Below are 25,544 nucleotides of genomic sequence, written 5' to 3'. Positions count from 1 at the left end.
AAACTAAATCGCACTTCAGCAGTCTTTATTTGAGAGCGCACAGCAAAATCTTCACTTGAGCAGCGTATATTTGAGGACGTGCATGAAGTTTTGTGCATGAACAGAGGAAATTGGCAAGCAGGCAAAGAAATTCACATGCTCGTATTACATGAATGCGATCTCGACTTGTAATAATGCGCTCATGACATTTGTCATTGTAATAACGCCATAAGTAGTTGGTAGATCTGTGTAAAAGACCTGCTGCCACAGCTGGAAAAAATCCTAAAGGGAAACCCTGGAACAAGTCACTGTACTATGTGAACTTGGGTGAAAAGGTTTGTTCACCATAATATGATTAACACCAATTATGCAAAAAAAGATTTGATTTGGAACAAACACGTGAGCAAGTGAGAGTCAATAAGAGTTTTACTTCAGCTCTGATGGACATACAGAGGCTTTAAATATCAACAAAATCTTCAATGCAGCCATGAACTTGAAGAATAAAATATTTAACATGAAATAAAACTGGCCAAATATCACAACACAAAACAACTGCACAAAGTAGCATAAAACCTCAAATACTTAAACATAAAATGAGACAACACCACAAACATAATTGTACTTCTGTCTTAAAAGCTTCTAAGTTGACGTTCAACCGCATCACAGGCACAACCTGCAGAAACTGAAAATAAATCATCAAAAAAATAAAAAATAAAAAAAAATTTGCCAATGTTCATACTTTTTTGCTTCATTTAGATTCATTCACTTAGACACTCACCATTCTAAGAGTTATTCATAATCAGCAAGGCCTTTTTCCACTAGAGGTGTGTGGACAAGTGTCCCATCCGCATTGTACAGCAGCACAGTCAGTTGTGGTTTGGTAGCCTAAAATTGCACATTTAGACAGTTTTACACCAGCTTTCATGCAATTTCACAAGTTCACACATACAGATGTTTAAAAGATAAAGGGTATTTGCCATGCTGTCCAGGGAGAGGGCTCTGGGATCGGAAAAGACACCCCAACTCGTTTTATTCCCCTTATCAGGAAAGGGAGAGATGTTGGAGTTCTAGTGAAGTGTCTAGCCCAGCCCCAGACTGCTCCCCCCAGGTGAATAAGGTTTAGGAGGTGAGGATTCAGGGTGGTGAAGGGATGCTTAAGTCGTGAGATAATGCAGGTAGGACGACTTTTGGTATTTACAAGGGTTAGGTCTAATGCTGACTGCATAATAGAATGATTGTCAACACTGTATTAGAACTGCTGAAACATCTGCACATGCTCCTCCAGAAATGTGTTTATAGAACATCACTGTGTATACAGAACACACTTTTGAGTTGTCCCCAAATATTTAATATAATAATATCTGAGCCCTCTTTACACCCGTGTCAGTATATGAATTCACTCCCAATCCAAATTTTAAAAATGGTCAAGAGTGATATCATCATCTGATTTTCAAACATGCAGGTTATGACTGGACATATTTAAGCTAATGTAATAAGCCAATGAATCTTACGGTGACCACTGCAGTGAGCTCTCCGTTCAACAGGTCAATCATCTCCATCATGGCTTTTATAGTCCAATCGAGGGAATAAGGAATCCGCTCCAAATCCGAGGAAACGTTTGTTGGTTTGAAGCCTGCCAACTTGACGTAAACCGCTGCACATGGGAAATGGTGAAGGGATGCAGGGAGTTGCCGCAATCTGCAGTAACAAAACATATTTAAGATAAAAATTTAAACATGTTAGTCTTTGTCCAGGGCTACGGCAGGCTAAATGCTAAAGATTTTTTCTAATATCCCAGTTGGAAAATAATAATTATAATTTAATACATTTAATAATACATTAATAATAATTTAATAATAAAAAATATAGGTCAGGTCAGTATCCTCAGCAGTAAATAAATATAAAAAACTTTTAAACAAATGATACTGTGAGGAAAGTAATTAAAACATAGTAAATAGAGTTAAAATGCTATTTTTAAATATACTTTTTTTAGGATTGTAGGTGATTGTATGGGTGTTAATGGCCAGATTGAATAGTTATACATGAACAAAGACCTGTTAAAAAACTTTTAAGACCTGCAACACAATATTTCAGTAGATTTAGGACTTTAAGGCCTAAAATTTTGCTTTTGAGATATTAGACTTTTTAAGACTCCGCGGATAGCCTGTTGTCAGTATGTCATCAAGCATCTAAGACAGAGCATTGCTCATGATAAACGATACAAAATAAAGCAATAGATGTAAGTATAGATCCCCACTGCATTTGCTAATGCATTGTGAAAATATAAATTTATATAATCTAGTTCCAAATTACCAAGGTTATATATATATATATATATATATATATATATATATATATATATATATATATATATATATATATATATATATATACTTAAAAGTTATATTCTTTAGCTTTTAATTAGCTCATTTCATTCAAAGCTGTAGCTAGAGTGTGACATTAAAACCTCTCAGTTCAAAGCACAGCTGTGTCTAGTGCCTAACAAATGGCTACGTAACACTTGAGCTGGTCAAGTGACAGGACTCCAATACTTCATTTGCACACTTTGTTTTCATGCTACTAATATGCTGATGAGATCAGGGTTGGGAAAATGCAATTTACCCTACTGACAAAAGTACTTCATTTACATGCTTTGTTTAGCCATCTCCACCTAACAATTTCCCTCCTCCTAAAAACATATTATAGACTAGTTTTGGACTTGTTTTCAGACTTGTGATAGAACTTGCAGACTGCAGACCTGTTAGAGTCTCCAGTAGGCTCTTGCAGACTCGTGGAAGACGCTGTTTGACTGCAGACTAACAAACATGTCTTAATAAAGGAATTCTGCTTGTTTCAAGTCTCCTGGACTGGGTTCTCTCTCTATTTTAATTTCTTTTATTTTTCCAACAGCATTATGCCAAAACCAGGCTGATATTGTTTAGTCTGAACTTGCTTCATACAATGGAGGCCATTCAAGTAAAAAAGTTTGAAACTATTGTTTTAATGTAAAGTAAATGAGCCGAATTTGGAATATTATTTCACAGTTCTACAAGAAGAGGGTTTTCATCTTTTTTTTTTTACATTTCTTAGACAAACATGCAGCAAAACAATAAAGTCAATAGCTGTAAAACCTATAGATTTACTTGTGCAATGGTATGATGTCATCTGAGCCAAAATCCACATGTCTCACAAGTAGCTTAACAGAGGGAGTGACTTCAGAAAATTCCAGAATCTTCGCACGATAATATTTACCATCACTGTACTCGGCCAAACAGAGACACTCTGCACACAAACACACATTATATCCATTGTCCAAACCAATTATTTTCTATAGGATCACAAGGATATTAGAGCCAATCCCAGTGTTTTGAACTAAAGAAAGAGTAATACACAGTTAAAGTAAACTTGTGTAAAAGGTATGCATGCACACAAAGTTCTCACAAAATGAAATGAACCATAGCCAAATGGCAAATGCAAGCACCAATGGGGAAGTCTGTCAGCAGGCTCAGATTTTCAATATTCTCATTCACTTGTTCAAGAGTTTCCTCCATACTCTCATCCTGCTCCAGTTTGCACAGACTCTTGTCCAGGACACACAGGAACACCTGCAAACACGCATAATAGTAACATATACAGTGATAAGTGACTATAAATGCCTAGTGAAACAGAAGAACTAAATATGGCATTACTTAAATTTGTCATTTTAATTAGTTTCAGTTTCCAAAAAGAACTTTCTGGAAAAAGTTTGCTCTGCTTGGTAAATGTCTTCAAACTAGCATTGGTCTGTGGTGATTACGTAATAGGAAGAAGTATTATTGGGGCTTTGCCTTTTTTCGGACTGAACAAACGAAATTATTATAGATTCCATTGAGATTTCAATTCCTTCATGAGGGGATTTTTTTAATGACTAAACTAACCACATACCTCATTCGGTGTGCGGATATGCTTGACCTTGGCAGGGAAATGTTTTCTTTCTTTAGGAATATGGAGCTCTTTATAGACCCCTAGAACAGGCCGCTGCTCCTCCAACCCCTAAAAACAAACTATACTGTTACTCCACCAGCTCTGACAAAACTTTAATGGATAAAAATTTTATTTTGTCAAAAGTTCAGGAACTATATGAAAGTTTTACCTCTGTGTTTAGATCCCAGTCATCCAAATCTGGCATAGGAGGCTTAACCACATAATCCTGCACAGAAACACAGTGTCAATATCTACAACTCACACAAATAATACAACTTGCCTTTATTGCTAATCTGCACTCTTCAGACCTCCTGGCTGCTGATAGCAGGGTCAAACGTGGCATACTGATGGTGAACCATTATCTTGCTAAGTGCCATGCCATCCACCATTATGTCCACCGTAACACAGCCACATGGATCCTCTGGGTGTTCCTGAAAAACAACAGGTTTACTTTAGTAAATTCTGGTGATCCATGAAGTAGTGTAGATTTTAATATGTATATGTAAATTCATTTTACCATAATTTGGACACTGACTGAACGTCCAAGTAGCAACTCCTTCATGAGCACCACTGCGTCCCACTGCCATCCCTTGCCAATCTATAACAGTTAAAACCTGATTACTTGCTAAAATTCTGACAATTCAGTCACATGCATACAATTATTTTCAACACTAATACATTTTTGCAATATTCATACAGTGAGCACACACAGTGAAAATGAAGCCCTTTTTCATAATGATTACAACTCACATTTACTTGTTGTCTAAAACTCCACAATTAATTATTTTTTCTTTTCATTTTGTGCAAAATTGCTAAACAGGGAACACCACAAAGATTAAACAATCTCTCAATTGACTGTCTGTCATATTTCTTTATATTTGTATATTTCTCTTTGTATGACCATTATTATTTGTTTTGCATTTGTGACAATTTTCATTAAAATAAAAACACTGAATACTACAAATATGCTACTTATTTACTAACAGTTCTGAAGCATGCATCATTTTCTTTCTGAATTATTATTTCTTTAAATATTTTATATATTTTATTTGTTTATTTATATTGATTTTGGAATTTTGAAATACAAATATTGCCATTTAAATTGTAGAAATCTCACAAATGTTATATCAAATGTAATTATTAATGTAAATATTTTAAAAAATGCCTAAATTATTATTTGGGTGCTAGTCAATCATGTATTAGGGATGCTCGTTAACCGCATATTTATTGTTAACTGGTCAGATTAATATTAAAATTATAATTTAATCAAAAATAATAATAATAATTACTGACGTGTCTATATTTGTGTCTGAAACATTTACAGGATTCATACACATTTTTACTACTAAAATTCCATGACTTTTCCAAGACTTTTCCAGAACTTTCAAGTACATTTTTATGACAATGTTTCTCGTAATGTAATTTGTTACAGCATATCATAGAACACGCAACAATCTATTTTGTTAAATTTGTTTTTATTTCTATGTAAAATAGATTTTGAAAATGCTTTCAAATCACTAATAACGTGAGAGCAATTTTTGGTCAAGGACAGAAAAGAAGTAAAGACAACTAACTATATATATATATATATATATATATATAAAATGAAACATCTAGACAAAATTCATAGTGGTGTGCTTAAAGGTAAAATGACAAAAGTTTGGAAATCCCTGTATTAAAGTGTACATCTTGTTGCCCAGTTTAAATAGCATACTATCAAATTCAAATTCAACACACCGGTAAGACTCCATTTATCTGACAAGGCACACAGAGCTGTGGTACATCCTCACAGAGAACCATCGGGTACACGTGACAAACAGGAATACTCTCTACCAGTCCCTGATCCACATATCGAACCTGTAAGCATTAGATTACAAGCTGGTAAGAATAAAAATCACCCAGGGTGTTCAACCAATTAAATTGTCAGAGCATTAAATAAGCGGATACTTTACATTTTTAAATCATTGACTTCAATAATGCAATGAAAGCTCACTGACCTTTACATGTCCTCCAATAACTTCCTGCACCTGACCTCTGTACCAGAACATGTCAGTTCCCATAACAGCACAGCCCAAAACTCCTTTCCAGTTGTAGTTCTTTTGTCTCGGGAGGGTTTTAATGTGCTGTTGCAGACGCTCTCGTAAGCGATCAAACTCACAAACTAAACACAAAGAGAAAATGAGTACTTGGAATTTTAAAGAAGACAAAAAAATGAAAAACTTTTGTGCAATTTAACAAGAACAACATAACAGCTTTTCAGTATTCATAACACTGAAGTGCCAATATTACTCATTTTAAATGAAAAAGATTAGTATATGATAACTTCCAGAGGTAGACGAAAATGCATCTGATAGGATTGTTTAAAATGGTTTAATGCAAAAAACATTTAATAGTATGGATGTAACGGTTAACAAAATTCAGTTCTATTAGGCTGCATTTACGCTGCATGGTTCAAGTGACTCAATTCCGATTTTTTTTTTCACCAATGTGGCACAGATGGGATATGGCCCATGTACATGCAAGCAGGAAGAAATCTTCAGGCCTTGTTCACATGTGGAAATTAATTCGATATGAATCGGATCTGTGCCCTCGTGTCTGCAGTGTAAGCAGGTAGATCGGATTTTCACCTGTTAAGGTGAGTCGCACGTCACTAAAAACTGTAGCGAATGATGCTTTCATTTCGGAGCAGACTTCAGCAAAGTACCAAACCTTAAATCTCACTACACGAGGACTAAAAAAAGGCTTTTATATTGTCATGTAGCAAAAGTATTTAAGCATGTTAACGAGAGAGAGAGAGAGAGAGAGAGAGAGAGATAACCAATATAAACTAATATAAAACTGTTGCATACATCACGTGCATAAATTACGCCATACACATTGCATTTAGATGCCTACTGGTTAAAAAAGACCTAGATTTCAAAAAGATGGCCAAATCAGAACTTTTCTGCCATAAACTGTAGTACTTGTCAAAAAGAATTTCAAAAAATTAAACCCAGGAATGGAGAAAAGAGCGCTCTTTTATTATCAGCTGTCAGTCAGTGTTTACTTTTTTTCCTGGTCATTGCGCCATGTAAATGCAGAAAATTGGAGTCACTTCTAAAAGATGGTGTAAGCCAGTCATCAAAAAAAATCAAATATTCACAAAATTGGAATTGACCATAAAGATCTGCAGTGTAAATGCATCCTTAGATATGACATAATGGTGTCAAACAGCATGTTTTAAATACAGCAAAGAAAAATTTTTATTAGGTTTTTATTCATAAAAGCATGATATGCATCAATGCAAGCATGATCTTTTCTTTACTTTAAACAATGATGGAGCTATACTGCACCCATCCTCTGGGGTGCTTTAATAGTATATAAAACAAAAACAGCTCCTTATAAAAAATGTTGTAATATTGTACTAGTTATAAACACATGCAAAGAACTCTGTGTGTTTTTACTAAGCGTCCACATTTTCAGTGAACAGCACAGATCTGCTTGAAATAGTGCTAGCATTTACAGCTGTGTAAAAATGCTTCAGTGAACACACTCCCTAAGCATGTTTCTAGCCATATTGCAAAAAGCTATTCCAGCGTATGCCTGCCAGGAGTAGTGTGATTTTCTTTGAGGGTTATTTTCCTAATAACCATGCTAAATACAATATGAATTGACCCATGGTTCAAAATGAACAATATGTGTATCATAACACCTGTATACAATTGTACAAAGGATTCCAATGAAAGTGTTACAAAACGACAAAATATGGAAGGGTCTAGATAAAATCCGAACACAACTAGTCACAAGAAAGTTAATACCAGGTCTGAAACATAATGCATCTTAGCCGATCATCACTTGTGATCGAATCACTGAAAATGGCACAGGGTGAAAGAGGGTCTGAGCTGAAGTCATTTTTACATGATGAAATAAAACTGCACACACCTGCTTGATGCGTCATTGCGTAAATGACACCCTGTTCTGAGACAGCAGAGATGCTCATGAGAATGTGTCCACAGGGAGGCAGCTCTGGAGGAGGGTACGAGTGTGTCTTCACCCTCTCCGGTGGTGGGTTGATGCGGCGGCTGGTTGTGGGTGGAGTCTGTGTTGGGCTTGTGATCGGCTGTGGCCCCGTAATCAATACACTCTCTTCTGAAAAGACCATCTCAGCCCTAGGAACAATGTTTCATTTAGTATACAGTGGGCCTGACATTAGCACATTGTCTTAAGGCATATTTGTCTTACTTTCTCTCCTTCAGAGCAAGTCCTTCACTGATGAGGAAATCTGCAAAACTGACATTTTGACCAGCCCGATTGGAGCAAAACAGAGAAACCAGCACTGGTCTGGTGGAAGGCTCCTGAGAAAAATAAACAATTACAAAGACTTAGAGACAGGAATAGCTACCTTCTCCCATGGTTTAAGTTTATAAATTACATTAACTCTAACCTTTATAGCCATTAAAGCCATGGCACCGGTCAAGTAGTGAGAGATAAAATCACATGCTGTGGCGGTCCATGTGGAGCGACCGCCAGCAGGCCTGACAGTTGAAGAGAAAAAGAAATTAAAAAACAAAAGTAAAATGGTGAAATGTAAAAATGTTTGTCAATGTTGACAAATGGAGCTTTACATTTTGGCTGCATTTACACTGTATGGTTCAAGTGACCCAATTCCTATTATTTCCTCCAATGTGGCACAGTTGGGACATGGCCCATGTACATGTAAGCAGGAAAAAAATAAAATCACATGGATTCTGATTTACTCAAATCAGATTCAGGCCTTGTTCATATGTGTGAATTTATCCGACATGAATCGGATCCGTGTCCTTGTGTCTGCAGTGCAAGCAGGTAGATCGGATTTTCACCTGTCAATGCGAGTCGCATGTCATTAAAAATCATAGCGAATGACGTCAAGTCTGACGCTTTCATTTCAGAACAGATTTCAGCAGAGTCCCAAACATTAAATCTCATGCACGAGGACTAAGAAAGCTTTTATATTGTCATGTAGCAAAAGTATTTGAGCATGTTAATGAGAGATGACATCAAGATGCCTACTGTTTTTAAAAAGCCTAGATAAAAAATGGTCAAATGAGAACTTTTCTGCCATAAACTATAGTAAAACAACTTGTCAAAAAGAATTTTAAAAAATGAAACCCGAACAGATAAAATACAGGAATCAATCTTCAAACAGATTAAATACAGGAATGGCGAAAATTATTAACTTTCAGTCAGCACCCGCTTTTTTTTTTTACCTGGTTATTGCATCTTTGCTGTGTACAGTGTAAATGCAGTCAATCGGATCCGAGTCACTGATAATTGCAATGATAATGCAAGCAGGTCATCAAAAAAAAAACCCACAAATGATCAAATAGTCACAAAATCGTAATTGACCATCAAGAGCTGCAGTGTAAACACAGCCTTTGTTTTTTTCTCCCCCACATTAGAAGTCCTATTTTAAGAGGCACAGTAAGTCACCTGCACAACACACCACAAAAAGGCTCAGAAACTATGAGCAATTACAATAGAGCCAGACCATTACATGTTTTGTGTTTTAAAATTTTTTTCTTCAATTTCGACTGTACAATAGAGGGAAAAAAGGTCTTCTATCACAAATACCTCACACCACTGAGGTTACATTCCAGCAAGAAAGATCCAATCAGATCAGGATGGAGGGGTCTGAGGTTGTCCACATGGAGTTTGACTGTATTCCCAAAGTCACAGCGCAAAACCTATGAAAACACAAATTAATAAATGAGCAGCAAGGCAAGCCCTCTCTTTGTAGGCTTATTAAACCATGAAACTGAACGAATACCTCTGCAACGCCACTAGTAGACACACAACACACTTGTCCTCTTTCCCAAACCCCAGTGTTGTTGACAGCACAATACATCTCTGCTTCCCATTGCATCTCCTGTGGCTCGGACTTGGAGAAGAGATTCTTCAGTGTGTCGTGAATTCTGCAAACATCATGTTACATCAAATAAACTTGATGACTGGGAATAGACACAATCAACCCATCATGTAAAGCTGCACTTTTAGTACTTTGATGTACAGTATGGATTGAGGGAATCAGAAACCTCTTCAGCTGGTTGTCAAACTGGAGCAGCTGCACACAGATGTTTCCAGGGGAAGTGACGTGTGTCACACGAACTCGGATGTCTTTGAGACAGCTCGGCAGACTCAAGCTGGGCTTCAGCTCTTCAGAAGTAGAGGGAGTCATCCCAGGCAGAGCTTCCTCTTCAAATGGAGGGTCCCATGCGGTCGTCTCCAAGGGCTGGGCATCTTTAACCTGGGTCCTGATAAAACAGGAGAAAATAAACATGGGATGACATGGACTTCACAGCTTAGCAGAGATTATATGTTATTAGAGGGTTTAGATATTAGATATTAGGCAGTATTGGGAGATTTTTTTGAAATGGTATATAAGAATTTGCTTCTGATTGTAGTGAGTTTTAACATGACTATCTCGTATGGACTATTGCCAATTAAGTTAATGTTGCTAGTGCAGTTGTAGGTAAACTAGAAAGACAACTGAATTTAATTTATTAAATATTGTTAAACAGAAAGCACATGTCATTACTCAAGATTGTTTTCATCCCTTCAATATTCAGTAATCAATAATCAGCTTTTAAATTTAAATTATGTGAAGCCTAAGATACATTTCCACTTGTGGATAACAAAGATAGTCAAAAGAAAGTAAGTTGAAAGCAGGAAAGAAATTTGAGATGACTTACTCTTTATTATAAACTGCATAACCCTTTTTGACCAGTTCATCTCCAATACTAGCTCCAGTACAATCGTCACTGATCTCAAACAGACACACAGGCACTGGTTTGGAGCTCGGTACATTCTCTGAATAAATTTGAGTGATGCGAGTTAAAATAAACAGTATACCACAATGTCATGACAAACTGGATGCAAAAATGACAGAAACGTAACTAGTAGGGCTGCACAATATATCATTTCAGCATTGATATCGCAATGTTCGAATCCGCAATAGATACATCACAGGATCTGCAATGTCAAGTTGGAATTAAAATTAACCTGCCCTTCAGAGCACATGACAAGTTTAAAGTTTAAGATTAAAGTTTAACCCTAATATAATGGTGTGAAATATTTTTGATGTCATTTCACGGGCTGTGACTAAGATTTCAAGTGAACTTAAATTTCTTAAACTATTTAGTCTGCCACTTTAACAAAAATCGAAATGTGTTTATTTATACAATGAAGACTCCATGCATAGTTATTTGATTATTGATTTTCTGTACCTTAATACACCACAATCCATAAAGTGTTGTTTATTTAATTTCTCTCATTGTGCTATTGTTTTCATCCGTGCTTTAATTAGTTTTTTGGTTAATTTTGTATATTTTATGCAGATGAACTCACCTACAAAATCCCAATCAAAGGAAAATAATTGGTCACACTTTATTTTGATGCTCCGTTTGTTGAATTAAGTTACATTGCATCTACATGCAACTAATTCTCATTAGATTGTTAGTAGACAGTTAGGTTGGGGTAAGGTTTAGTGAAAGTACTAAACCATGTACTTGCAAAGTTTCTTATAGTCAGTTCTTATAAATCTGTTGAAGGAGCAGTATCAACAGATATTAAACAGACAGTCTACTAATACTCAAATGGACGATCAAAATAGTGTTACAGATTAATTCTTTACTAATAATTACTTAAGTTATCTTGTTAAATTATATTCATATCACAATATAAATTGCACAAAAAGAAAATATTGCAATGTCCGTTTTTTCCAATATCGTGCAGCCCTAGTAACTAGCAGATTTGTTTACAAGCACTGATCTGTTTCAGATGTCTGTGTGCATTAATGCATGTTGGTGTAAATGTACTTTTAGCCACAACAGTCATAAGTTTGCCCTCCACGAGTTCTTTAAAGCTTTTACAGGCTTCATTAGCCCATGTTTCCTGAGAACTGACCACATCGTCCAGGCTGCACCACAAGGCCTAAAAACAAAATGGAAAAAAACAGGTTTCCTTATGTTATTTATTAAAAGTGTCATATTGAAATTTCATTTGTGGTTGATAGGCTTCAATAGAAAAATCTTCTGATCTTTTTTTTTTAACAGACAAAAGTTTGGAGGCAGTGTGACAGAATGTGAGACTTTTTATGAGCAAAATTTTAGATATAAAACTAAGAATCACGGTACAACGAACTTCAAACATACCATTTCTGGCAGAACAAAGAACTCATCCTTTATATGTCTCAGATCTTTCACAGAGACAGTCCTTTTGTATCCGAAGTCCACAAACCGAACCTCCACCATTCGGCCACCAGGGAACCCTGAGATATAAACACATATTTTTAATCACTAACTGTCTTTTATTTTTTATTTGAAATGTTTAATAGTCTGTATACACACATCAACACACCTGTGACCTGAACCCTGGACCATTCTTGGTTATGGAAAGCGACGCAGGCCTGTGAGAGAGAAGGGCAGTAGACCTGGCACTCATTGTTTGACTTGGGCTGGTTGTAACTGTCCTGAAGCTTCGAGTGCAACAGTGGGTACTCTGTATTTTCAACCTGCATTCATCAATAGTGTGTAAATCTCTTTCCATTGTTTATATAATATATAATTATAATAATAATGTGTTTTATTAATACTTACTAGTTGTACATAGAAATCTGATAGTGTGTTAACATGAGAAACCATAGCATTGACCTCTACATTGAGTGAAGGCTGAACTGAAGGGTAGAAGAGCAGGGGTGCACTGCCAGTGGTTATCACGGGACAGTAGAATCTGCACACACATTTTCACATATAATCAGTTTTTATATAACCAAACAAATAAAACATTTAAAAAACTGGCATGTGAAGTATGGATGTATTTGCCAGCTCCAGATAGGACTATTGCACACCTGGCCAGCTCCATGAACACCAGGTGCTCACGCAGAGACACCATTGAGTTTTTTTTGAGATCCGCCATTGAGGTTTTCTTCAGATCCACTAACAGTGCGTCTCCATCCTCACCGAAGACCTGCATCTCTGCAGTCTCATTGCGCAGCACATTCCTCATCTCCTCGCTTGCTTCTGAACTCCACCCTTTCACCTGACAACCACAAAAACACAAATAACCTAACACTTTCCAAACCAGACACTGATTCATATTCTGCAGTAACATCCATAAAATAAGGATAGATAGATAGATAGATAGATGGATAGATAGATAGATAGATAGATAGATAGATAGATAGATAGATAGATAACAATTAGAAACCATTTTTTGCACCACTAGATGGCAGTCATGCATTTTTTTTTCTTTATACAAATAAAGAAGTTTCTCCAGCTGAAACGTAGTTTAACTGAACTTTAACACAGTCAACTATAGTCTAAAACAGGGGTGGACAAACTCGGTCCTGGAGGGCCGGTGTCCTGCACAGTTTAGCTCCAACACTAATCAAACACACCTGAACAAGCTAATCAGTATCTGCAAGATCACTAGAAATCTATAAGCAGGTGTGTTTGATTAGAGTTGGAGCTAAACTGTGCAGGACACCGGCCCTCCAGGATCGAGTTTGCCCACCCCTGGTCTAATACCTCCTCATGTAGTCAGATTAAAGGTTTTTGCACACTGACTGAATTTTAATTTTTCGCATGTTAAAAAATATATTCGACCTCATGTTGTCAATCGTATTGACACACTGCCACTGAAACTTCTGTCCGTCATAAAAAAATTCTAACTCGTGGAATTTTTTCCACTTTTCGCATCCGAAAAAGCAGTTTGAGAGGTGTTTTGACAGTTCAGAGTCACAATACAAGCGAAAAGCTAAATACAGAATGGCGTCATTTGAGCTACAGATAACTTTGACAAACGCAGTGCATAGAACAAAGACAGAATGTGGTGGACAGTTGAGAACCCCTATATGCTGGACGACTCAGTGACTGATGCACCTCTTCCCTGCTGCTGTTTGGTATGCGTGTCTCCATACATTTGACGTACTTTTCATAGACATTATAATAGAAAGCATGGTCTGCTTTTGGTCCATTGCTTTGAAACGTTAACGCAGTCGCGATCTATTACAATGTCTATAGGTACTGTCTCTGTTCAGCATTTGTTTACGTACATGAATGTGTAAAGTATCACAAGCAATGTTTTAAAATTCCACTGATTTCCTGAAATAAACTTTGCATTTCGGGATAATCCAGCGCAGCTCTTTGATAATGAGCCTAATGCCAATTCTACCCCTTAGCCCTTCCCCTTACCCCTACCCCATTGTTTACGCGTGTACGCCAAGGGGTAGTGGTGTCCCAATTCTCTTTAGCTTGAAGGCGTAGGGCTAAGGGGAAGGGGTGAATAGCCCTTTGAACGAAGATTTTTCAGGACCACATTGGAAACCAAGGGGTAAGAAAATTTCCCAGAATACACCTGAAACAGCGGCAGCTGAACCCGGAAGTAAGGAGATCCACAAATTAGTATTTTTTGTCATTATTTCGCGTTTTACAACAAACAAGCACATGTTTTAACATATTCATAACCGCGTTCGCGTTTACTGTCATGCTTTTAAAAAAAAATAAAAATAAAATAAAATTCGCGATCTATAATCCCTAATAATAACTCCTGTACAGCAGTCCCACAACATTCTTGATGACACTTGATGACAATCGAATACCCTCTCAGAATGTCTAGTGGCTGAGAATGGGCTTTTTACAGTGTCTACTATGATGTTAATGTTGTTTTGTTGTGTTTATATAGATGAATATGGCAACGGTGTAAATACACAGTACAGTTACGATCTTGTTGCCACATTAGATCATTATGATAACATGATATATGCCTTCAGTGATTTCCTGAAGATAAATACCAAAAAATAACCTAACTGGAATAACTACAGCAGTCTGATCTCACATGAAGCAAGAGATCGCAATGACATATGACGTGTGCAGGTTCTGTAGCAATTCTTAGGGGTAAATTTTTAAGCCCTTCCCCTTAACCCTGAGCTGTAAGGGCCAAAGGGAAGGAGTAGGGGTACAAAAATAGAATTGGGATTGGGCCTTGAATATTCCTCTTTGTTCTCCTCTCTTCTCCAAAGTAAAAAAAGAAAGTATCATTTTCACTTGAACTGACTTCTAAATGTTTTGAATTTTTTGGTAATGGATTAGTTTATCCGCATGTGTGACAAATTTGAATACAAAAAAAAATAATTTCAGACTTCAGTGTGCAAAGACCTTAACAGATAATAAATATCTACAGCTCTTACCAGGTCTGAAGGAATGATATCTTTAAGGCAACATTTGATGGCGAGAGGAGCCCAGTTAGCCATTTCAATCAGAGTAATTCCATCAGGTCTCCGCAGACACTCATTCAGCCCACTTAAACCTCCATCGCTGAGATACACATGAAAAAACACACAAGAATAGAATACAAATGAATTTCAGTCATCACATTTTCTAGAATATAATGCAATTAATGCCAAGCAAGCAAAACATGAACAAAGGACACACGTGGACTGATGCTTGTCACGTTCCATACGGTCTTCATGTGTTCTGTTTTACAGTGCTAAATCTCACCTTGGGATAGAGAGGCCTTTGGAGAAGCCATAGTCCAAGAAGTAAACGGACAGACGGGAGACTTCTGAAGCTAGACATTTGGTCACACTCTGGAAACACTCTTTCTGAAAGAGCTCGGTCACTTTCACCCTACACCACATATCATCCTTCCAACTGATAAACAGCTGAGAGCCTGTGAATACACATGCATGCACATAATCAGACTGTCACTACTACCCTTTATTTAAATATGCTCTTCAGAAAGTATTGTCTTGAAGTTTAATTTGACTACTTATTTTTAAACATTTTATGAAGCTGCATGATGGTTACATTTATACAAATATAACCAACGACTCTTCATTTCATTGGCAAACACACATTGTGAAAATGTAAAATATATAAAATGGCACAATATAGATCAGATATACAACATTTCAGATGTGATAAAATACACTAAGCAACAGATAGAACTGCAGAGTTTCCTGTATTGTAGATTCTTGACTGCACATAGACTACATAGCCATACTAGATAGCTACTAAGCACTAGGCTAGGGCCTAAAAAATGTATCAAATGACAGTAAATGTGTTTATATTTCTATTATATAATATATAATATTTCTAATATATAATATTTTACTGTATAGCTTTATAACTGTATTTATACATTTGTGAGCAGTGTTGCCAGGTTTTGAATTTGATTGTGAGGGTAAAAAAGGCGGTTTGATAAAATTTTGAAATGTACATTTTATATTTAACAAAACATAACTGTGTGCTCCTATTTCATTCAGTTAGTACAGACCAGTGCATAGGGCAAACCACGTGGGCCAACCCACAAGTGGAGGTGACGCAAAGTTATATAAAAATTTGACACCCCTTCGCATGCACATGCATTATGCAGGGCCTGCAGTTAAACTTCTAGCCGTTTATCATGACACTTTTACTGATCATTTTTCCATACTTGACAGCAAGAACAAACATAGAAGCATTGTCTAATTGACAAGCAGCACTTAATGACGTTAAAAAAAAAACGTAAAACGCCAAAAGGGATGAATTTATACCACATTTCGAAAGTAAAACATACTCTAATAGGTAGTGTAATCTACAAAACATTAAGTGCAGTGTGTGGGTGAGAGGGGGCAGTGTTTCAATGTGATCCAGTTATGTTGTGGTGTTCTGTGATTGCTGGTGTTGGTTGCTGTATGGTTAAAAATTATGTAGTGTAAGTGTGTAAATGAGTATGGATATTTCCCAGTACTGGGCTGCAGCTGGAAGGGAATCCACTGTGTAAAACATATGCTGGATAAGTTGGCGGTGCATTCCATTGTGGCGACCTCTGATGAATAAAGGGACTAAGCCGAAAAAGAAAATGAATGAATGAATAAATTAAAATATCCAGGTTGTGGGCAGCTTTTGGGCTGGAAAAAGTCTGGCAATTCTGTTTGTAACCAAGAGTAAAATAAAAAAAATTTATTTCACTAGCCACAGATTTTTGAATGACTATCATATATCATTCTATCATTAGTATATCGTTAAATAAAATCGAGTAATAAAGTGCACAAACCTGTCGTAATTTCATCACTGAAAGTGAAGAAACTACGTTCCCCTGAGCAGAATTCACCAATCTTTTTGCTTAACTTTTGGCCTAACTTGTGTTCTGCCAGATAGCGCACATAGAAATGTCCAGGGTTTACAATGTGGGTTGTCACAACATACTGCACCACTACAAAGAAAAAGAAAAATAATTAATCAAATGGAGATCAAAAGGTTTTTTAGATGCTGAATGAAGACTCTAGATTGGAATAACTACTGAAAATTAAGCATTTACATCACAGGATTAAATTACACTTCATAATTTATCGAAACAAGTATAAAGTTAATAATGATATAATAATAATAATAATAATAATAATAATAATAATATCACAAAAATTACTGGTACAACTTTATGTTCAATAAATTAATTGTTGAATGTTTTAAAACCAAATAAAAGCTGAAAGATTTTTCTTTTAAAAAACATAAAAAGATTTTTACAAAAATTATAATTACTCCAAATGTTTGATTGCCAGTGTTCATATATACACACATAGACATACATTTAGGCTGTGGATTTGTTGGCTTTTCATTCTGTGGCTTGCGTTGTTTTCTATAGCCTTTGTTGTACCGTTCCATGCGCCTTGGTTCATGAACTGGCAAACTGCGTCCTAAAAATATATAATCTTATCATATTGAACACAATATAAAAACAGACAGTGAATAAAAAACCATTAAACACAATTATAAATTTATTTTACCAAGCCCTGCATTCACACGTGTTTCCACTATCTCTGGACAAGTGTCTTCCATCATTTTCTCCATGAACCTGCGTGTGTTATTTATCTTTTTGGGAATGGCATCTGCTTTCCTCTGAACAGAATGACTGGAATTGTCCCACATCTCAACACCGCTCTTCACAACGTGTTGGAAAGGCTCCACTGTAACTTCCTCTACAATACTGTCATGATATTTGAATTATATTAAAATGGATCACTAGCTTTGAAAAACATTCAATTGTGAGCCTTACATAAACACTTACCAGTTATCATCGTTATCTGTGATTTTAAAAAAGACTTTTACACTTTCAGTAAATCCATCCACCTGAAGATGGCAGCTATGTAAACAAACAAACAAAAAACACAGAATGACTTTCTTCCCTTTGCGTTTATATGCATTTTAAAATAGTTAATTACTCATTTTGCAATTATATCAATTGAATTTGAGCTATGAGACGGGCTGTGTAAAATGGTCCTCTACCTGAGTCCTGAATGCAGTGTCAGAGAGCTCGTGTCGTACGACTCAAGATCCACTGGAATGTGCAACGTCTCCAAGATCTTAAATCAATTAAAAGAGCAAACCTTGAGAAGAACGTACAGAATACTAAAACCACATTACCAACACATTTCTCATTTTAAGATGATTTTGATTACATTATTATCTGATTTTTTACAAATGATGCAAAGGTTTGAACGATGTGTGAATGAGTACTTTTACATGCTCAATAAACAGATATAATGTTATGTAATCGTGTTACCTAATTTTTTTTACCTGTAACATAGGTGCATGTAAAAACACATAAACACGCAAGTTACAGGAATAATACGATTTTTAACAGTTCTCTGTTTTTGTGCCTGTACACGCATTTAAAAGAAAAACTAATAATTTGAAGTGGGTTTGTATTTGATGTCAGTAAACTACATTCTTACGTTATTTCATATCTACACAATACAGATCTATTGCAAGACATTTTATGAAATTATGACTTTTTATAAAAATAAAAAAAAAACACACTTGGTAACAGTGGATATAATAAAATGCAACTCAAACACAACAAAAAAAAATAAGCGTTCTTTAAAGTGTGTTTGCAAACCCTTCATTTCATGTTGAATTTGTGATCATAAACCCACTATTATCCCTTTAACTACCCTACCAAGAAAAAAATAATTTCTAAAATATCAACCCAAATGGTGGATATGTCAGTTTATGGTAAATGTACAGGAATTAATACATTATTTTTATGAAAAATCAGAAAATATGAAGAAGTGTAAGACCAATTCAAGGTTTCCACTACATTAATTCTTCCATGGCGGGGTGCCACACCAAAATTCATCCTGCAACAGCTTAATTACAGCTTCTCATTCAAAACATTCAGTCGTTGTTGTTTTTTTTTTAAATAGCAGGTTATAAAATCGCACCAAAACATATTAAAAGGTAAGTGAATTATGACAGTGTGAACTTTTCTGTAATCGTAGTAGTGCTGTCCATTATTTGTTTAACCATTTAAGGTGACATGCTGACTGACAGACAGGTGCGTGATGCGTGAGGCTGGCAAACACGACGTAGCTTTCAGTTAAGATGAACACAGTTTCCATAATAATACTTTTATATATAAAGGTCTATGGCTCTGCATTCAATGACTTTATCTTGTTGGAGTTTATAACCATTTCACTTTACTTCAGGATGCATTAATGCCGCTCTGTAGGTCTGGAGACATTCATAAATATTCCTAGCAAATCTAATAAATGTTGGAGACATACTTGTTCCATAAACACACTAAATCGCATTTCAGCAGTGTTTATTTGAGAGCGCACAGCAAAATCTTCACTTGAGCAGCGTATATTTGAGGACGTGCAAGAAGTTTTGTGCACGAACAGAGGAAATCAGCGCGGAAACAAACGGATTTAAATACCCGTATTACATAAATGCGATCTCGACTTGTAATATTGCGCTCACGATATTTGCCATTGTAATAACGCTATAGGTAGTTGGTAGATCTGTGTAAAAGGCCTGCTGCCACAGCTGGAAAAAATCCTAGAGGAAACTTTCCACAATTTATTTAAAAATATATTCAAAATGACACATTTTTGAATACTAAATCATCTTTATTTCTTGAAGTATGCCATAAAATATTTCAGGCGCTTACTATGTTTTCTTGTTTTTTAAAACAAAAATTAAAGGGTTATGATAATTCTGCCACAACCTGAATGCACCATTAACTAATTTATTATTATCATTTTGCTAAATCACTAGTATTTCCTTCCTATAATTGAAATTAATTAACTTAAAGTGATAAACTTTCACACCATCTGATTTTGTACAGTACAGTAGTACAGCATTACCTTGTCTAGGTCGCAGTAGGTCTCTAGAGAAGGAACCTGACGGACATGTCGTGCTTTCTGAATGGCTGTGCGCAGTTCCTTTACTCTCTCTTCTATTCTTTTACACTCCATCTGACCTCCCGAGAAGAGAAGATCCACAGAGCTCAATGTTGACACTAACATAGACCGTCTACATATGACACAAAATGCACAATGAGAAACATTACAAGTCTGAAAACTGTCCGTGACCTACAAAAATGTTCCAACTCAGTTTATGCCTCTAATGATTCTCGGCCTATACCTTTTCAGCAGAATGCTCTTTGCTTTGTCTACCGCCTCATCAATCTCTCTGATGATTCGAGATCTCTCTTTCCTCAGCTGACAATGAACACCATTGGCAAGAGTCTGTGCAAAACAAGCATCACAGGTCAGCAATATCACATACTGAATGCACATACAAGCCTCTGTTAAACAAAAATGGACAATGTTATTTTAATACAAAACTGCAGTGTTTAAAAAAAATGATATGCACACAACAAATAAGTAAAATAAATCTGTTCTGAAAAGATTTCTGATTTTACCTGGTGCAGTTTATCAAGTTGGTTCAGATTTTCTGATGCTTTTATGAGAGCTTCATCCAAAACTTTCACTACATCTGGCTTCTACATAAAAACAAACATACACAAACATTACTGTAACACTGCTCTAAAATGAGATCACATACTGCAAGTGTAAAGTGTTCGTACCCCTTCTGCATTCTCCTCAGCGTGGACAGCTGCAGATGAGGGTGGGCTCCTAAACTTTTTGGCACTTTTGTCTCCTGAATGCCTGATGACAAAAATCTTCATTTAGCAGTTGCAATTTTGAGTGTCAAATGAATTTTGAAGCAGCATACAAAGAGAGAAACCTAAAGAGTGGATCACCAAAACTTCACACCAGTTTAGAGTTTAGACAGTAATTACCCTTTCTTTGTGTTCATGCGTGCTGTATAGATGAGGCCAATGATTCTGCTGTCCACCTCTAAACCATCAACTCCTTCCTCGCTAGTTCTGGTGTCCATCTACATTATAACAAACAGAAAAGGCTCCATAATTCAGGGTTCAGACACACGTTAACTACAAAAATTCCATGACTTTTCCAGGACATTCACAGGATTTCTGCAGATATCATAATGTCAAATTTAAGACTTATTAAGACCTTTTTAAGACCATTAAGTATTAAATTTAAGACCTATATCACAATATCAAAAACACAAATACACATAAAGGGAAAATGCTAAATTACTAAATTAGTGGTAAAATAAATGTATTCAAATTGAACTGTACTAAAGACAGGTTAGATGCACCATTGAACTACAAAAAACAAACAAACAAACATCTTAAGGCTGATTTATATTCTCGCTTGGCGCCGCATTGCGCACCTCACGAAACGGACGAGGCTTTTATACTTGACATGTTCGCCATTGAGATATTCTTTTAAATGCCTGTCAAAAGAAACGGACAGTAAAATCAGACAGATAAACAGAGAAGTAGAAGGTTTCCAGAACTAGGTCATATCATTAATATCATTGAAGATTTTTAAACTAATTATTTTTATTATTTTTATAATTTATTATAATGATTATACAGATTTTTATAACCATTCAAAATGTAACAAACTTTGATGCATCACTTGCTTTCATATCTCATTAAAGTTAAATATTAATGGCAACAGAACATGGGTTGCTCTACAATTATATTTTTTATTATGGCAAGAATATAAGCAAAAAAAAGTACACTTACTAAAAATACTGACGTTTTTTTTTTTTTTTTTGCCCACTCAACAATTCACACATTACTGTCTGGCTAGTTTCTGTCCTCTACTTATCAGCTAAAAAGGCAATAATGGTCCAACATTCCTGACCCCACTGATCATAGGCATCCTTCTGTCTCAGGAGACGGAATGGAGTTCCAAAGCGAACCTCCACAAAGAAGAGGGGTCAGGCAGCAGACTCGGTGCAGATGCAATCTGAGCTGCATGCAATCTTTTTGAATGGGCACACCTAACCCCACCCCTAACCCTACCAGTCACAGTGATGCACTAGCTCCATTGAGTGCACTGTGTCTGACATTGCATCTCTGAAAGATGCAATCTCAGCTTGCATCATAAAGGCTGCATCCAGATACTATTGCTGCAAACACAGCGATGACGTCTCATTCGCCACGCGCACGGAGTTCAACAACAGAAAGCTGATTGGCTAATGCATATTGGTCTCATTTGTAGTTTTAATACCACAAATTACATTTGGACTAGTTAAATAAAGAACTACAACACCACGAAAACCAAGCAACAGCAAAAAAGAATTTAAATGAGCATTAGATGTAGCGTTACATGGACATCAGAAAAAATAAGACCTGTGCAAAAATATTTAAGACCTAGAACAGAGAATTTAAGACTTTTTAAGGCCTAAAATTTCAATTTTAAAATTTTAGACTTTTTAAGACCCCACGGAAACCCTGTTTTAAGTCAATTTTCATGACCTAATATTTCATGTAATGTCTACATATACGTGGTAAATCATAAGAAACGTTTAAATTTGTAACAGCATTTCATAAAACACGCAATAGTTCAATTTGTTTTTAGATCTATGTGAAATAGATGATGCAGTAATAATGTGAGAGCATGTTTTTGACCAAGAAATAAAAAGTAAAAATGTCTAAACTCCTTTACCTTTATCCAGATACTTGTCAAACTAATTTTAGATAATTTTAACAGTTAAAGTAGTATAGTATAGTAAACTAGTATAGTAGGTAAAACTACTTATATTATAAAGCCGCGATCACACTGTACTTTTCGCTCCAAGTTTCGCATTTCACTGCATTCGAAAGTTCAAGCTGGGTGAATTCTTACCTGTGAAATCACAGCAGGTGATTGAGCGAGACCAAAAGAAGATTTTTAATTAATGAGAAATTTTAAATATGGAGCAATCGCTCACTTTTTTTAATGTTAAATTATATTATTTAACCGTGCCCCTTTTCATAGCGCCGTACGACAGAATTTTGCAAGCACAAACTCCAGTGTGACCGCAGCTTAAATTGATTTGGACAAAAATGTCTGCCAAATGACTATATGTAATTTCCATGACTTTTCCAAAACCTTGTGGGTTTTTCTGTTTTTCCAAATCTTTTCCAGGCCTGGAAAATGCCATGTCAAAATTCTATGACTTTTCCAGGTTTTCCATGACCGTATGGACCCTGATAACGAACACCACCATCAATTCCACATAAATAAAATGTAATAATAATTGCCATTTGAACAGCACCTCAAACCAATGCTTAAACTAACAGGACTCTGGAGCGATTCCTAGCACTGGTTAAAAAATAATCAAGATAGAGTAAATTAGTAAATGTATAGTTATGATCAGGACTGGGTACTGAAACAAGATGCCAACATGGCACCAGTATTTATATATACAGTATGTGCTCGGACCAAATCAAAACACAGATTTTGATGCCACTTAAAGATATAGTTTACCTAAAAAGAAAACATATTCACCCTCCAGTGGTTCCAAAGCTTGATGTTTTGAACACAAAATAAGATACAGTGGTCTCTCACTATAATGCAGATGACCCCCTAATAACATCTCTGGGGGCCCCCAAAGTGTGTGGGCCTCTAGAATTGTCCTAACCACCCCAACAATTTTCAGTTCATTACATTTGGTTTTACACCCTTAAAACATCAATGATTTTTGAAAAAAATAAAGCAGACTACTTAGTGGATTTCACCTATTGCGGGTTATTTTTAAAACGTAACTTCCGCAATTAAACACTGACCACTGTATATTGAAGAATTTTGGAAACTGTTAACCATTGACAACCATAGTAGGAGAAACAAATACTATGAAAATCAAAAGCTACCAGTTTCCAGCATTTTTCAAAGCCTCTTTTTTCATTTTCATGTGAACTCTCTTTAAATGCCTGTCAGATATGTTCATGTACAGTATATTTCTTTATATGACGAAATCATTAAGCAACATGCCTGACATTCAGGAAAACATTCATCACCCAAGTTGCCATATTCATCTTATATGGCTCTCTGAAGTGCTTGATTCTAATTCACGACAACACAAGGTGTGCTATTATCAGATAACAGGGTCATCTAGTTACAAACCTAGTTACTAGGTTTGTGTAGGCTGCATCTAACCTGACTAATCAAAAAAATAATCAGCAAAAATAACCAAAACGAAGTAATCATGCATACCTTGAATTTGATTTACAATGTGTTTTGGCTGTTGTATATTTGTACATGCTTAGGAATCGTTCAATTTCATGGTTTATACACAGAACCCCTATTGCATACCATCTTAAATCATTACATAACTATACCATTGTGCCGCCAGAGACCTTTTATTAGCAGGTTAATGCAATAACGTATACTTTTCAAGTAAATGTCAGGTGGCTATGTTAAAAATAAGACTGTCACACAGAGAATACCTGCACTGTACACACTGCTCTTTCAGACGATAACATTGTTAGAGGAACAAACTGACATTCAAGTCAATATTCACAGATTAGTTACTTTATTTAATGATCTTTCACCTGACATTCTGGACACGTGATGACGTTGCCCAGGGACTGTAGCGCGCGCAGACACGTGCAGCAGAAGATATGCCCACACAACAGCACGTGCGGCAGATTCCCCACAGCCTCATCTTCTGGAGGAGAAAGCATAATTCACCAGATACAGATAAAACGTAACAGTATTTACAGTCGCATTTCGATAAAGTTTACCACGATTATTTTACTGTTTATAATAACGCATTGAATCTGGAGCCTTCATTAAAGTCGGGGGCGTCAAAGGGCAGCGTGTTAGATTACCGTTAAATAGAACGAAATATGTAATTAAATACAACACATTTTAGATATTTCCACAAATGTTTTTTTTTTTTTTTTGTCTATTACCGGGTAAAGTGTACGGTGAGCCACAGATATTACACGTTACCGCCGTCTCCGACATTTTCCACAGACCTTCTGATGGTAACCTGTTTCATTATACTGAAGAGTTCACTTTTTAATTGTCCAATCAGAATCTGCCATCGCCGTGTTTGTGTCCAATCACAGGCGTCTTTACTTCGATCTGCTATAATCCAATCAGAATGCTTTATTTTTAATTGCGTCGCGATTTTCTATTTTTTTAAGATCATTAAAATAAGATAATAAAATTATTAAAATAATAAACAAAAATATAAGTATAATGAGCTTATTATATTCACTTTATATTTATCTTGTACAATAATTATTATACAACAATATTAAAAAACACTCCTGGTAAATTCTCATTTAAACCTAAATCAAAATTTGAAACCTTAAAAATTGTATCAGTTTTAAATTTAAGATAGATTAAGTAAAATAAACTACCTGACAAGAGTCTTTTTGCCTATCCAAGTTTTAGGAAGAACAACTTGACTTCTAGTTGATCATTTGTTATCGGAAGTGGCTTA

General features: G+C 35.8%; 1 protein-coding gene across 1 annotated transcript; it reads right to left on the bottom strand.

Moving 5' to 3' along the window:
- Positions 1–575: 575 nt before the first annotated feature.
- On the bottom strand, positions 576–25,060 carry rnf17 (ring finger protein 17). Its single transcript, XM_056465274.1, has 37 exons — positions 25,006–25,060; positions 24,643–24,758; positions 21,028–21,125; positions 20,812–20,893; positions 20,647–20,727; positions 20,367–20,470; positions 20,087–20,255; positions 18,225–18,301; positions 18,007–18,081; positions 17,726–17,925; positions 17,528–17,635; positions 16,996–17,154; positions 15,456–15,627; positions 15,146–15,272; positions 12,806–12,996; positions 12,555–12,687; positions 12,316–12,469; positions 12,111–12,226; positions 11,775–11,889; positions 10,650–10,767; positions 9,993–10,211; positions 9,728–9,872; positions 9,532–9,644; positions 8,366–8,456; positions 8,164–8,276; positions 7,864–8,090; positions 5,940–6,103; positions 5,680–5,799; positions 4,460–4,540; positions 4,251–4,373; positions 4,112–4,168; positions 3,904–4,011; positions 3,461–3,584; positions 3,123–3,261; positions 1,491–1,677; positions 758–864; positions 576–661 (listed from the first exon to the last, which is right to left on the bottom strand). Exons 1-36 carry the CDS (start codon positions 25,058–25,060, stop codon positions 769–771), a joined length of 4,557 nt encoding a protein of 1,518 aa, XP_056321249.1. The 3' UTR covers positions 576–661; positions 758–768.
- Positions 25,061–25,544: the final 484 nt, after the last annotated feature.

Source organism: Danio aesculapii, chromosome 9, assembly GCF_903798145.1.
Source record: "Danio aesculapii chromosome 9, fDanAes4.1, whole genome shotgun sequence".
NCBI lineage: Eukaryota > Metazoa > Chordata > Actinopteri > Cypriniformes > Danionidae > Danio > Danio aesculapii.
This window is presented reverse-complemented; position numbering and strand designations above follow the sequence as displayed.

What these genes read in the sequence shown, in the direction of transcription:
- rnf17 (XM_056465274.1), bottom strand. Translation starts at nt 25,060, where the DNA reads ATGTCGGAGACGGCGGTAACGTGTAATATCTGTGGCTCACCGTACACT. An exon ending in TGGCTTTAATGGCTATAAAG is followed by an intron (nt 8,277 to 8,365) that starts GTTAGAGTTAAT and finishes TATTTTTCTCAG; the next exon opens with GAGCCTTCCACCAGACCAGT. An exon ending in AGCTCACTGCAGTGGTCACC is followed by an intron (nt 865 to 1,490) that starts GTAAGATTCATT and finishes GTGCAATTTTAG; the next exon opens with GCTACCAAACCACAACTGAC.